Source organism: Callithrix jacchus, chromosome 10 (assembly GCF_049354715.1).
Source record: "Callithrix jacchus isolate 240 chromosome 10, calJac240_pri, whole genome shotgun sequence".
NCBI lineage: Eukaryota > Metazoa > Chordata > Mammalia > Primates > Cebidae > Callithrix > Callithrix jacchus.
Genome location: NC_133511.1, coordinates 76,699,317 through 76,712,068, shown reverse-complemented (window position 1 = coordinate 76,712,068; position 12,752 = coordinate 76,699,317). Strand labels below are relative to the sequence as shown.

Genomic DNA, 12,752 nt, shown 5'->3' with positions numbered 1-12,752 from the left:
TCCGCTATCACCAAGGAATCACCGCTGCGGCTGCGGCTGCGGCTGCGGCTGCGGCTGCGGCTGCGGCTGCGGCTGTGGCTTAGGCCAGGCCGCGCCTCAACCGAGCTTGGTCCTTTCCTGTGGTCCCGCCTCGCTGCTCAGCGCGGATTGGTGATGGGGCACAAATCTGGCGCTGATTGGGCGGTGGTGAAGTCGCTCGTAAAGACTGTAGGGTTCGGGTGCTCTAGAGTGCTAAATTTATCTTCAGACCAGCGACCGCGCCAGCCGCGAATCGGATCTCTATGGAGGTGGCCCAGGCGATATCCCTGAGCTGAGAGCATCACCCTGTCCCCGAATCCTTCTTTCCTCTGTTTCGTTTTTCATTCCCCTTTCCTTCTCCTCTCCCCCTCCAGTCCGCGACGACTGGCTCTTGACCCAGTTCAGGCCTCGGTGAAGGTGAGGAGCATAGCCGCCGCCGCGGCTAAGCGGTGCGCTCTGAAATGGCCGCTTCCCGGAGCTGTCTAAAATGGCGGTCTCGGGCTCAGCAGGGGACCGCGGCGCTGCTGTGCAGCCCAGCCGCTGCGAAGACCGCTCTCTCCATCGCTGATGGACTTGAAGTAGAGAGATGGTATTGGGTGCTGAGACGTTTTCATGTGGTCGTTAGTGGAGGCGGCCGCCCGGGGACGCGAGAGGAATCCTGAGGCAAGGGTGGGCTGCGACTGGTAGCGAGCCTCTCAGTCGTGGAGATCTGCGGGCAGCGCGCACCTGTGACAGGGAGGCGCTGAGGGATAGTTGGCCCTGGCTGCACATTCAGGTGACCATTTAGAAAAGCATTTAGGTGTTGAAGTATCCACCTTTCTGGCTGACCCTGCTCTCAGACCCTGCCCTCCTGACCCTGAGGGTATTGTTACCAGCCGGAACCGCCCGAGGGGTGGGGGGGAAGGATTGTGATACCTGTCAGTTTACCCGGAAGGAGACCAAAGATGAAGGTTTTCTCCGCTCCCCAGGGAGTGGAATGGGAACTTTACTCTCAAGGGAGTCCAGATTCTTTGTCCTCCAGAAATTCTGGGGAATCACCTTTGAAGAGGAGGAGTGAGAACCTCCTTTCTGAAAACAAAAGCTTCCTACTCTTCTGTGTCCTTCTCTAGCGACGAGGGAGAGGGATTCTAATCTTCTTAGGTGAACCAGCATCTCCACAAAGTTCTCCGATGCAAAATCCAAATGGAGACTATGGAAAGAGAATCTGCTTTTTTGCTCCCAATAAGAAGTGGGGCTTTCTGCTGTTGGCAGTATGAGACCCTCGACTTTCTGGCAGTTGTAACCCATTGTTCATCTATTTCTCTGTGTAGCCTAACTCCTAGTAACCAGATTTTTTAGTAGTTGGCGTATTAAAACTATTGAGGAACACACAAGTAGTGGCTAGACACATGGGCTATGCAGTCAAACTTTTTGGGCTCTGTAGTTGGCTTTTCACTTGGAAGAGGTGTTAACTTATCGAGATGTGTTAATGTCTCTGTGTCTGTTTATCTCTAAAGTGGGGTTATTAATAGTCCTTGTCTCTTCATAGATTAGGTCATCTATATGAGGAATTTAGCACAGTTATTGGCATATAATAAACAGTGATCACTCATTAAACATTGTTTCCCTGAGAAGATTGGTTATTGGGGGGCTGAAAGTGATTGTAGTGAAAGGACTATTTCATGTAATAGTTCTATGTATAATTCCATTTTAGATTCAAGGCCTAGTTTTAGAGACATTAAGATGAGTCTGTACTTTTAAAAATTAGGTTTAAAGTTCTTGAGAGTGTGTTGTTGTTTATTTAACATATTTTATGAAGTGAGTGGATGGGGGAATATCTCAAAGCAGCTAAATTGCCAGAATATTGAACAGGATGAAAATGTTAGAATTTTTACTATGCGAGACGTCTTCTGTTTCAGTTTAAGATCTGCATTGCAGTAAAGAATCATTTGCACTGCTTAGATCCAGAAAGAATGGTCATCTTACAGGCTTATAGTTCTGCTTGTTATCATGTCTAATTTTGATTTTTCTCATTCTAGGCTTTTGGTTACTCCCCTTCCCACCCCATCCCTTATTTTTATTATTTTGAAGAGTGCATTTCAAGCTGCCAAGGTGGAGAGAGGGATTACAGAAAGGAGAACGCCTTATTTCAGGTATCTTACGCTCTACCCCTTAATAGGAGAACCATTTTTTATTCAGGATCTAACATGAGAATACAACACTTACCCTATATCTATAGCCAGGTTATAAAGTTTAAACCTAAAGTAGCTATATTTGGGCAGACATGATTTGTATGCCTTAATTTATAGAGCTAATAGTATTCTTCAGCAATCCTTAGATTGCATTATCCTTTTAATTATGATTTGTTTTATTATCTGAGGAATAAACCTATTAAATGAGAGTTTATATTTTCTTTAGGTCCTGGTTAAGTTTTCACCTGTTGTCTAAATAGAACGCAGAGTAATCCATAAAAATATATTACTTTCATTGAGTCTTAATTTGGATAATATAAACATTTATATAATTTAAGTACAGAGAAACAGTGCCTAACTTTTGATCTACAATTTATTCTGCATTGTTAACACATAGTATTTAGGATACAGTTGAATTGTGTGTCTTGCAAAACTTGGAACTGTGTGTATTTTTATTTCACTTCTTCAGAATTGTTGATAACCCTGAAGGGACTTCAGATATATAATAGTATCAACAACTAATACATCTAATGGCAGTAGGCATCGAAAGCTAAAAGAGATTTCACAATACTATGTACCATGAGACAGGGCTGATAACTATGGCCCATGCTGTCTGGTTTTGTACCTAAAGTTTTATTGGAACACACCTGTGCCCATTCTTTTATGTATTGTCTATGGCTGCTGTCGTGTTACAACTACAAAGTTGAGTAGTTGCATAAGAGACTATATGGCCCTTTACAAAAAAACCCTGCCAACCCCCACCATGGGACATATTCTTCAAGATCCCTTTCTTAAAAATATGTGTAACAACTCTTAATAGTTTCTTGGCTCAATTATTCCCAAATTATGTTTTATAGAATATTAATATTCTCTAAGTTAATAAATGTTTTGAGAAAAAGATTGATGCTAATAGTTTTTCTTTATGGTTGATGTTAATATGTTTCTTTAAATATGAGATTAAGACTACTAAACTCATTTCTATAGCTTTTATTTTTATGTGATAATCTACCTTTAAGAAAAGGTGTACCATACCTGAGAGCACCAGGAAGTCGCATGAGAGATCACCTGATACATGAACGTATGATGTTCCATCTGCGCATTGATGCATAGGCAGCATTAACAAATTAACTGATGTGTTGCTGTGTATCATCTCTTTGACGATTGCTCGTCTTGTTTGTATCCTGTCTTATAATTTGAACACATTTGTGATACTCAATGTCTGTTCTAAATTAACTATGTTTTGTACCACAAACTCATTGCCCATGGATCTGTTGCTGAAACAAGGAAGTCTTAAACAAGAAGTGGAATCTTTCTGTTATCAGATTGTGTCTGAATCAAATGATCAGAAGGTCGGAATATTACAAAGTGAAGATAAACAGTTGCAACCTTCAGTTTCTAAAACATCAGAAGGTGAGCTTTCCAGGGTCAAATTTATATCCAATTCCAACAAAATAACATTTAGTAAAAAACCAAAAAGAAGAAAATATGATGAAAGTTATTTGTCTTTTGGATTTACGTACTTCGGAAATAGAGATGCACCTCATGCTCAGTGTGTATTATGTAAGAAAATTCTATCAAATAGCTCTTTAGCCCCTAGTAAGCTTCGAAGACATTTGGAAACTAAACATGCTGCATATAAAGACAAAGACATAAGTTTTTTCAAGCAACATCTTGATTCCCCTGAAAATAATAAACCCCCAATGCCTAAAATTGTGAATACAGATAATGAAAGTGCTACAGAAGCGTCATACAATGTAAGTTACCATATAGCGCTGAGTGGAGAGGCTCATACTATTGGGGAATTGCTTATCAAACCTTGTGCAAAAGATGTAGTGATGCGGATGTTTGATGAGCAATATAGTAAAAAAATAGATGCAGTACAGCTATCAAACAGTACTGTTGCACGTCGAATTAAGGATCTAGCTGCTGACATTGAAGAAGAGCTTGTTTGTAGACTGAAAATTTGTGATGGGTTTTCACTGCAACTGGATGAATCAGCTGATGTTTCAGGACTTGCTGTGCTGCTTGTGTTTGTTCGTTATAGGTTTAATAAGTCCATTGAGGAAGACCTACTCCTGTGTGAATCTTTGCAAAGTAATGCTACAGGTGAAGAAATATTCAACTGTATTAACAATTTTATGCAGAAACATGAAATTGAATGGGAAAAATGTGTTGATGTTTGTAGTGATGCTTCTAGGGCAGTGGATGGGAAAATTGCTGAGGCTGTCACCTTAATAAAATATGTGGCTCCTGAAAGCACCAGTAGTCACTGCCTATTATATAGACATGCACTAGCAGTTAAAATAATGCCTGCATCTCTAAAAAACGTGCTAGACCAGGCAGTACAAATCATCAATTATATTAAAGCTCGACCACATCAATCCAGACTACTGAAAATTTTATGTGAGGAAATGGGTGCGCAGCACACAGCACTTCTTCTAAATACAGAGATAAGGTGGCTTTCTCGAGGTAAAGTTCTTGTAAGACTATTTGAACTTCGTCGTGAACTTTTGGTTTTCATGGATTCTGCTTTTCGACTCTCTGATTGTTTAACAAATTCATCTTGGCTGCTAAGACTTGCATATCTTGCAGATATTTTTACTAAATTAAATGAAGTTAATTTGTCAATGCAAGGAAAAAATGTGACGGTTTTTACAGTATTTGATAAAATGTCATCATTGTTAAGAAAATTGGAATTTTGGGCCTCGTCTGTAGAAGAAGAGAACTTTGATTGTTTTCCTACACTAAGCGACTTTTTGACTGAAAATAATTCTACAGTTGATAAAGATATTTGCAGTGCCATTGTGCAGCACCTTAGGGGTTTGCGCTCTACTCTGTTAAAATACTTTACTGTAACAAATGACAATAATGCTTGGGTTAGAAATCCATTTACAGTTACTGTTAAACCAGCCTCATTAGTAGCACGGGACTATGAGAGCCTGATTGATTTAACATCTGATTCTCAAGTGAAACAAAATTTCAGTGAACTTTCACTAAATGATTTTTGGAGTAGCCTAATTCAGGAATACCCATGCATTGCAAGACGTGCAGTGCGTATACTTCTTCCTTTTGCTACAATGCACCTGTGTGAAACAGGGTTTTCATATTATGCTGCAACAAAAACAAAATATAGGAAAAGACTTGATGCTGCACCTCATATGCGAATCCGACTTAGCAACATTACTCCTAATATTAAGCGGATATGTGATAAAAAGACACAAAAACACTGTTCTCATTAAAGTTGGAGGGGTTTGCATGTATCATGATAACCAAATGTAAGATAAAAATAAAAGATGATTTACTTCATCTGTGGTATTTGGGGGTTTTAAATAAAATAATTCAATTTTTTATACTATTTAGATATTAAGAAAGCTAGAGAATCAAAAATTTAAACGTATTGTGTTACTGTTGGTATTTCTTCTTTACGCTGTAAATTGTAAAGGTTTCCATGATCATAACTCGGAAATAATGATCCACAAGATAGAGTCCCAATCCCATAACATGTCTCTGCAAGATCTGATCCCTACCAATCTTTCCCTGTCTACCCTACAGCTCTCCAATCCTGTGGAACTTCTTGCCATTCTGTAAACATATCACACTGTTTTATGGTTTTCAGTCTGAAAAAACAATTCTGTCCCCATCTTTCTGATAGGCTCCTATTTGCTTCAACACTTTGACTTGTAGGTACTTTCATTCTCTGTATCTTCCTATTTTGATTCTGTTTCATACTTGTATTTAATGTTTGTGTCTCAACTGTGAACTCCTCGATGGTCTCATGGTTCCCAATATTTTAAGATTGAGTTCATAGAGAGTCTTACCGAGTCTTATCCTTCTCTATCTACATTATCTGGAAAAAGGCTTTACTAAATTAAATGCTCAATAAAGGGAAAAAATGCTAGTGAAAGTGAACCAACAAAAAATGGAATGGGGGTTTCCTACGTTCATTGATTGGTATGGTAGCAGGTGTACACAATGCTTCCCTTTTGAGGTTTTTGGCTAACTTGTTCGATTATCTAGAATTCAGTGTGGCCATGATGCAGAAGTCATTGAGGAATGTCATAGTTTTGTGATTCAGGCTGAACTATTAAGGGAAAGAGGAGAAAGTATGAAGAGTATTTTCAGATACTTTGTTTCTTTCTCATTTCCTATATAGATTATTGTAAATTCCATATACAGTATAAATTAATGAGACTTTAGAGATGCTTAGATTTGAAATCAGTTCTAATACTATAAAAAATTCCTGACTGGATCTCCTGTCTCTGGGCTACTCTTCCTATGTCCATCATGCAACATAGTTCACCAACTCAGTGTGAAATATTCATGTTACTTCTGTCGTCAAGAGCTACTGTAGATAACCATTATTTAATCTCACTTATTGGAACTTATCTTCCATTTTAGGGAGTAGGGGTACCACCCCCCCAACACAGTTAAGGCAGAGTGTGGTAAAATGACTAGGTCCAAGTACCTACTTAACTTTGTAACGTACAGTAATCTGAACCTCTTGAACCTCAGTTGTTTCATCTATAAAATTACAATTATACCTCCTTTGAAGGGTTATGAAGATTAAATGTGAATGTATAAATATAAAACTCCTAATAGTAAATGACCAGGAACAGCTGTATAGCATATATTAGTTCTCTGCTCTATCTAACCATGTTCCAGTTAAACTTGAATCTATACTTCACCTTTCTAATCTGAATTTTTATTCTCCGGAGACTCAACAGTTTATCAGGCCATGGGACCTTTCCTAATCCAAGACAACAAGATTACACACTTCTAGCCCAGGTTTTTTCCCCTCATCACTTTATTAAGCACTTATTTATCTGTAAGGAACTTTATTTTATTTTTTTGAGTCAGAGTCTCTCTCTGTTGCCCAGTCTGGAGTGCAGTGGCACGATCTCAGCTAACTGCAACCTCTGCTTCCCGGGTTCAAGCAATTCTCATGCCTCAGCCTCCCATGTAGCTGGGATTACAAGTGTGCACCACCACCCCTGGCTAATTTATTTTTTTGAGATGGAGTTTTGCTCTTTCACCCAGGCTGGAGTGAAGTAGTGCAATCTCGGCTCACTGCAACCTCCGCCCCTGCCCCCGGGTTCAAGTGATTCTCCTGCCTCAGCCTCCTGAGTAGCTGAGATTACAGCCAGATGGCACCATGCCCGGCTAATTTTTGTATTTTTAGTAGAGACAGGGTTTCACCTTGTTGGCCAGGCTGATCTTGAACTCCTGACCTCAGGTGATCCGCCTGCCTAGGCCTCCCAGAGTGCTGGGATTATAGGCATGAGCCACTTCACCCAGCCTGTCAGGCCCTTTAATAGATGCTCTGTATGTTATCTATAATCTTTACAATAATCTTATGGGATTCAGTCATTTCTGGACTTGCCCTAGGTCATATGTAAGTAACAGAATTTAGTTTAAAATATGTCCTTCTCAAAGACAGTTCTTTTTCCCACCATTGGCTTCCAAACTTTTCTAAGACTATCACATAGTGACTTGGAAGTACAGCCTGAAACTCCCTATTAGAATCTGGACATTTCTTGGAAGTCTGTTTACTTCTAAGTTCACCCAAAATTGGCAGTCTACTTTAAAATATGACTTTATTTTCATGTAAAATATAGAGTAAATTGCTATCAACTACTAATTCTCCAAAGGATGTATCATAATTTATTGTAAAAACAATGCTTTTATTTACTAGTCCCAGAATTATACCCTAGTTTGAGAAGGATGTGCAGTGCCTTAATATCTGTGTCCAGCGTGTACCTCAAGCCTGGCAACTAGACTCCTGTGATTGCTGAGTCCAAGCCCTTGATGAGATTATCTGTCCAAGATGTCAGCCTCTTGAAATATAAACCATTCTTGTCTTCTAGTCCTTTTCCCCTAAGCTCCTTGGAGAGTCTCGATTACTGCATTTAAATCCAAGTCTGTTATGTGGGACCCTGTTATCTGCTACTAGACCTTTTTAAGGCTGACCCTACCCATCTTGGTTCTTGATGCCTAAAGTGCGAATGGACTTTTAGCACCTGAAGATGGTTCTGGTGGACAATAGACAAGTCGAGTTCCCGATAGCAACTAGTTCTAGATTACCTAAATGTAATTACCATGACTGAATCCCAAAGAGAAGATTCTTTTCCTTTATATTTAAACCCTACCTACCCTTCAGAATTGGCTTTTTATTCTGTAAATAAAACCAAAGGAAACCAAGTAAGAAGCACTGCCAGCCTCCCTTTCTTCTATGTTTCCAAAGCCCTTTGGTTACCCTTCTGCCACTGTAATACCCGTGAGACTAATAATGAAGCACTCTCTGGAGCTAGAGGGAAACCTCTGACAAACCCTTTCTCCCAATAGAATAACTCTTAGAGGAAGAGATTAATAGCATTCCATTTAATAAATGGAAGAGATATTTGAGGAATAAATTATATTTTCATGGCACCCTCAAATGACAGTTACTCTTCCAACTGATGCATGAAACAGTAAAATTCCCCCTCATGTGTCCAACCCAAAAGGACTTTCCCACTTTTAATCCCTATATTTACAGTAATTGAAATTGCCTTGATTTCTTAATCAGGATTATTTCATAGATTAGTCTTGCCCTACCACCCCACATACAAAAAGACACCAATCATAAGCTCTTTGTAGCTGTGATGAGTCCTTCATAAAACTTGGTAAATTTCTAATAATATAAAAAGTGAAAAGCGAATTGAGTTTCCTAGCTTAAAAAGTGAAGTGTTAAGGTAAAAGACAATTCCTACTATTAGTAACATTACAAAAATTAACTGGTCCAGTGCAGTGGCTCACGCCTGTAATCCCAGCATTTTGGGAAGCCAACACAGGCAAATCACTTGAGCTCACAGATTCAAGACAAACCTGGGCAAAGACCTGTCTACAAAAACTACAAAAATTAGCTGTGTGGTAATGCATACCAGTTGCATTAAACTCACTTAAGCATATAAGGCAGTAACTAGTCTTTGCCTTTCAAACACTTCAAAAGCAGCATTTCTTTTTTTAGAGACATGGTCTCTGTCATCCAGGCTGCAGTGCAGTGGCACCATCATAGCTCACTGTAACCTCACTCCTGGGCTCAAGGAATCCTCCCACCTCAGCCTCCTGAGCAGCTAGAACTGCAGGTATGCACCAACATGCCCAGCTTTTATTATTAGTATTTTTGCAGAGACTGGGTCTTGCTATGTCACCTAGACTAGCCTGGAACTCAGCCTGAAGCAGTTCTGCCTCAGCCTTTCAAAGTGTTGGGATTACAAGGCATGAGCCACCATGCTCAGCCAGCAACATTTCTTTAATAAATTCCCTTTCCTTAAAAATGCAGTTTTGCTGCCCAAAATGTAAGTCACCTACAGTTCTTGAAAGAATCTGTCAGCTATGTAAACCTAGTTGCCTCTGGAACTTATATGTTTGTTTACCTTTATTTTTAAAAGTTGACATAACTATACTGTTAATTAGTACAATGGAAAGAATTCTTAAGTGGATGTTAAGAGATTGTGTTCTGCAACTAATTAACTACCTTAGATAAGTTCATTTCCCTCCTAGGCCTTAGTTTCTTAAGTGAAAGGTGCTGAACTAGAATCTCTTTCCGCTTGGCGTGGTTGCTCACACCTGTCATCCCAACACTTTGACAGGCCAAAGGAGGATTTCTGGAGTCCAGAAATTCAAGACCAGCCTGGACAAAATAGCAAGACCCTGTCTCTACAAAAAACAAACAAAAAAACCTGATAGCTGAGCATGGTGGCTTGCACCTGTAGTCCTAGCTATTCAGGAGGCTGAGGTGGGAGGATTGCTTGAGGCCAGTAATTCAAGACCAGCCTGGGCAATGTGGCGAGACCGCATTACTATTAAAAAAAAAAAAAAGGGCGTGGTGATGCATGCCTGTGGTTCTAGTGACTTGGGAGATGAGGCAGGAGAGTCACTTGATCCCAAGAGATAGAGAATGAAGTAGGCTGTGATTGCATCACTGCACTCCAGCCTGGGTGATTGAGACCCTGTCTCAAAATATGTAAATAAATAGAATGAGTTCTAAAGTTCTGATCATATAAGATCAAAATTTAAACATAAGTAAAGATTAGGGTGATAAGATGTTCTCAGTCACTTGAAATATATGGTTTTTGTCTTAGGAGCCAAGCTTTTTCAATGAGTCTTTACTATAATGCTTTCCACCAACCAAACGATAAAATATGAGTTGCCCCGTCATGGATACCTGTTGGATGGAAAGAATGAAGTAATTTTTTGGAATGGATAAATACTTTGAAATTTAGAAAACATTGGAGGGGAAATGAAAATGTTTGGTTATGACTGTATTGGAATCCAGTAACTAAAGTGTCCAGCAGGCTGTAGTGGAAATTGTCAGCTATCTCCCTGGCATGTATTTTCCTCTTCCAAATCGTACCCTAATTTTACTTCAGATATCCATTCTTTCCCTACTTAATCAGAAGCTGACCCTACTCCAGCTTTGGGAGTCAACCTGTTTTGTCTAAGATGGTAACTTTCAAACCTTTTTTGACACCAACCCACAAGTAGAAACAGATTCTATATTGTGATCTAGGTGTGCGTCTGAATACATACATCAAAGTTTCATAAAACGAATAACTCCTCATATATGTTATGCAGTTTCAAATTTTACAGTCCAGTTAATGTTTTAAGTGATGGTTATAACCCAAGAGTTAATTTCCTAATTCATTCTCAGGTTATGGCCCACTCCTTGAAAGACACTGGTGAGTGTAATGCAATTGCCCTTACAAAAATTGTTGAGAAACATGATTATAAGCCTACTGGAGGTATAGTGTTACTGTGACCACAGAATTGGTCCAGGAATAGTATATGACTCAATACAAACCAGTGAAAAGCAAGGGCAATAATATGGGGGCTTTAAAAAAAAAAGATACTTCCTCACTCATAAGGAAGAGATAAGTGTCCTGTGTATGTGAGAGTAAGAATAGTGCCACTCTAGCTACCAGCTTGTGGTTAAATCCAACACAAAGAAGAGGGCAGAGGCTTTATGTAAATTTCAGTCATGCTGAAAGAAATAGTCAAACTTAGACTAAATCTGTAGCAACAGCAAGAAACAAAAATGTGTTTGCTCTCAAAGAATTTACATTCTAGTGGGAGAGACAGACAATAAACTAATAAATGCTACAAGGAAATTTTTGGGGGAGTAAATGAAGGAGGGTCTTAACTGCAAGTGATCTAAGAAGGTCTTTCCAAGAAAATGACATTTGAGCTGAGACCTCAGTGATAAGAAGGAGCCAATCAAATGAAGATTGGAGAAAGAATATTCCAGAGGGAGAGAAAGCAAGTACAAATACCCTGATGCAGGAAAGAGTGAGGTATGTCCGAGGTATGCATCATAGAAATTGTCAGTAGGTAGGAAGGAGGCAGGGGACTCAGGGTCTTACAGGCCAGTATAAGGAATTGGGATTTTATTTCAACTGTGTTGGGAAGCCACTGGTTCTCAAATGGGGACTGGGTGAGGGTTAGGTTACCTTCTCTAAGGAGTATTGCAAACATATGAGGGAATTGAGGGAAGAACTAGTGTAATGAGTATCTTAGACCTATTAATACAGATGTAATAGCCACCTACATACCCTTTCATTTGAAAAGCTCAAAGCTTGGAAGATATTGCGACTCTCAAAAGACTTTTGAGGAAATTCAGCAGTTTAAGGACCCCACTTTAGAAAATACACATATTAGAAAAAAAATGCACATATTAATTGAAAGATTCTGTATCTTAATTTTAAGAGCAGTCACCATACTTGAAACCTCTTTTCATCTCACACAGCACCATGTTAGGCTCCTTGAGACTGTTAAATTGAACAACTATCCAAATTTGGGAGTATGCAGAATTTCCTGATGGTTACCTTTTGTCATAAAGAACTGTAGTGCATTGATCAAACAAAAGGCTATGATCTGTAAAACCCCAAATTTGATTTGTTTTGTTTTTGTTTTAGTTGAGTGAAGGCATGAATATTTGCTAAGCTATTTACTAACTTTTCAAGTTGACTTGCTACCACCATGTGCTTTTGGCTGTCACAAATCTTTCCCGACTCTTCTGTTATTTTGGGAGAAGGAGACCAGAATACCTAGTGGGTGGAAGAGCAAAGACTCAACCTTAGGAATTTTACTATTGGAATTATTTTTTTAATTTTTAAATCCCCTCCACCTTGAATCATCTTGGATCATATGATTTCAAGACTTTGTATAAAGAACTAGCCCCTATCTTCCTGCCCAGGGGAATCCTGATCTGAATAATAAGCACTGAGTAAGCTTGGAATAACAAATGAGATTTTATTCCAAGGTTCTTCTCATTGCTACTAAAATAATATTTTAAGGATCACTCTGGATGTCTGTTTCCAGAACACTTCCTAGGTGTTAGGCAATTAATTCTGGAGTAGATTATACAATCATTTTATAGCTATGGAAAAATAATCGTCTAACACTCTAGAAGCACTTTGGGGCTTTTAAAATACAAAGTTTTATTTTTGCTATTCTTAGATGTATAAATGTAAAGATTAGACACCACTTATACTTTAAGAAGTAAAAAATGGTATATTGTCAAAGTCT

General features: G+C 39.1%; 1 protein-coding gene across 5 annotated transcripts; it reads left to right on the top strand.

Annotated features, from left to right (window-relative positions):
- Positions 1–245: 245 nt before the first annotated feature.
- On the top strand, positions 246–5,495 carry ZBED5 (zinc finger BED-type containing 5). Of its 5 annotated transcripts, none has more exons than XM_002755051.7 (3): positions 246–435; positions 2,037–2,150; positions 3,206–5,495. In XM_002755051.7, the coding sequence occupies exon 3, from the start codon at positions 3,425–3,427 to the stop codon at positions 5,426–5,428; it is 2,004 nt and encodes a 667-aa protein (XP_002755097.1). In that variant the 5' UTR covers positions 246–435; positions 2,037–2,150; positions 3,206–3,424; the 3' UTR covers positions 5,429–5,495. The 5 variants fall into 5 exon arrangements, with proteins under 5 accessions (XP_002755097.1, XP_054098049.1, XP_054098048.1 ...); XM_054242074.2 differs by having other exon boundaries at positions 3,174–5,495; XM_054242073.1 differs by having other exon boundaries at positions 2,659–5,495.
- Positions 5,496–12,752: the final 7,257 nt, after the last annotated feature.

What these genes read in the sequence shown, in the direction of transcription:
- ZBED5 (XM_002755051.7), top strand. Translation starts at nt 3,425, where the DNA reads ATGTTTTGTACCACAAACTCATTGCCCATGGATCTGTTGCTGAAACAA.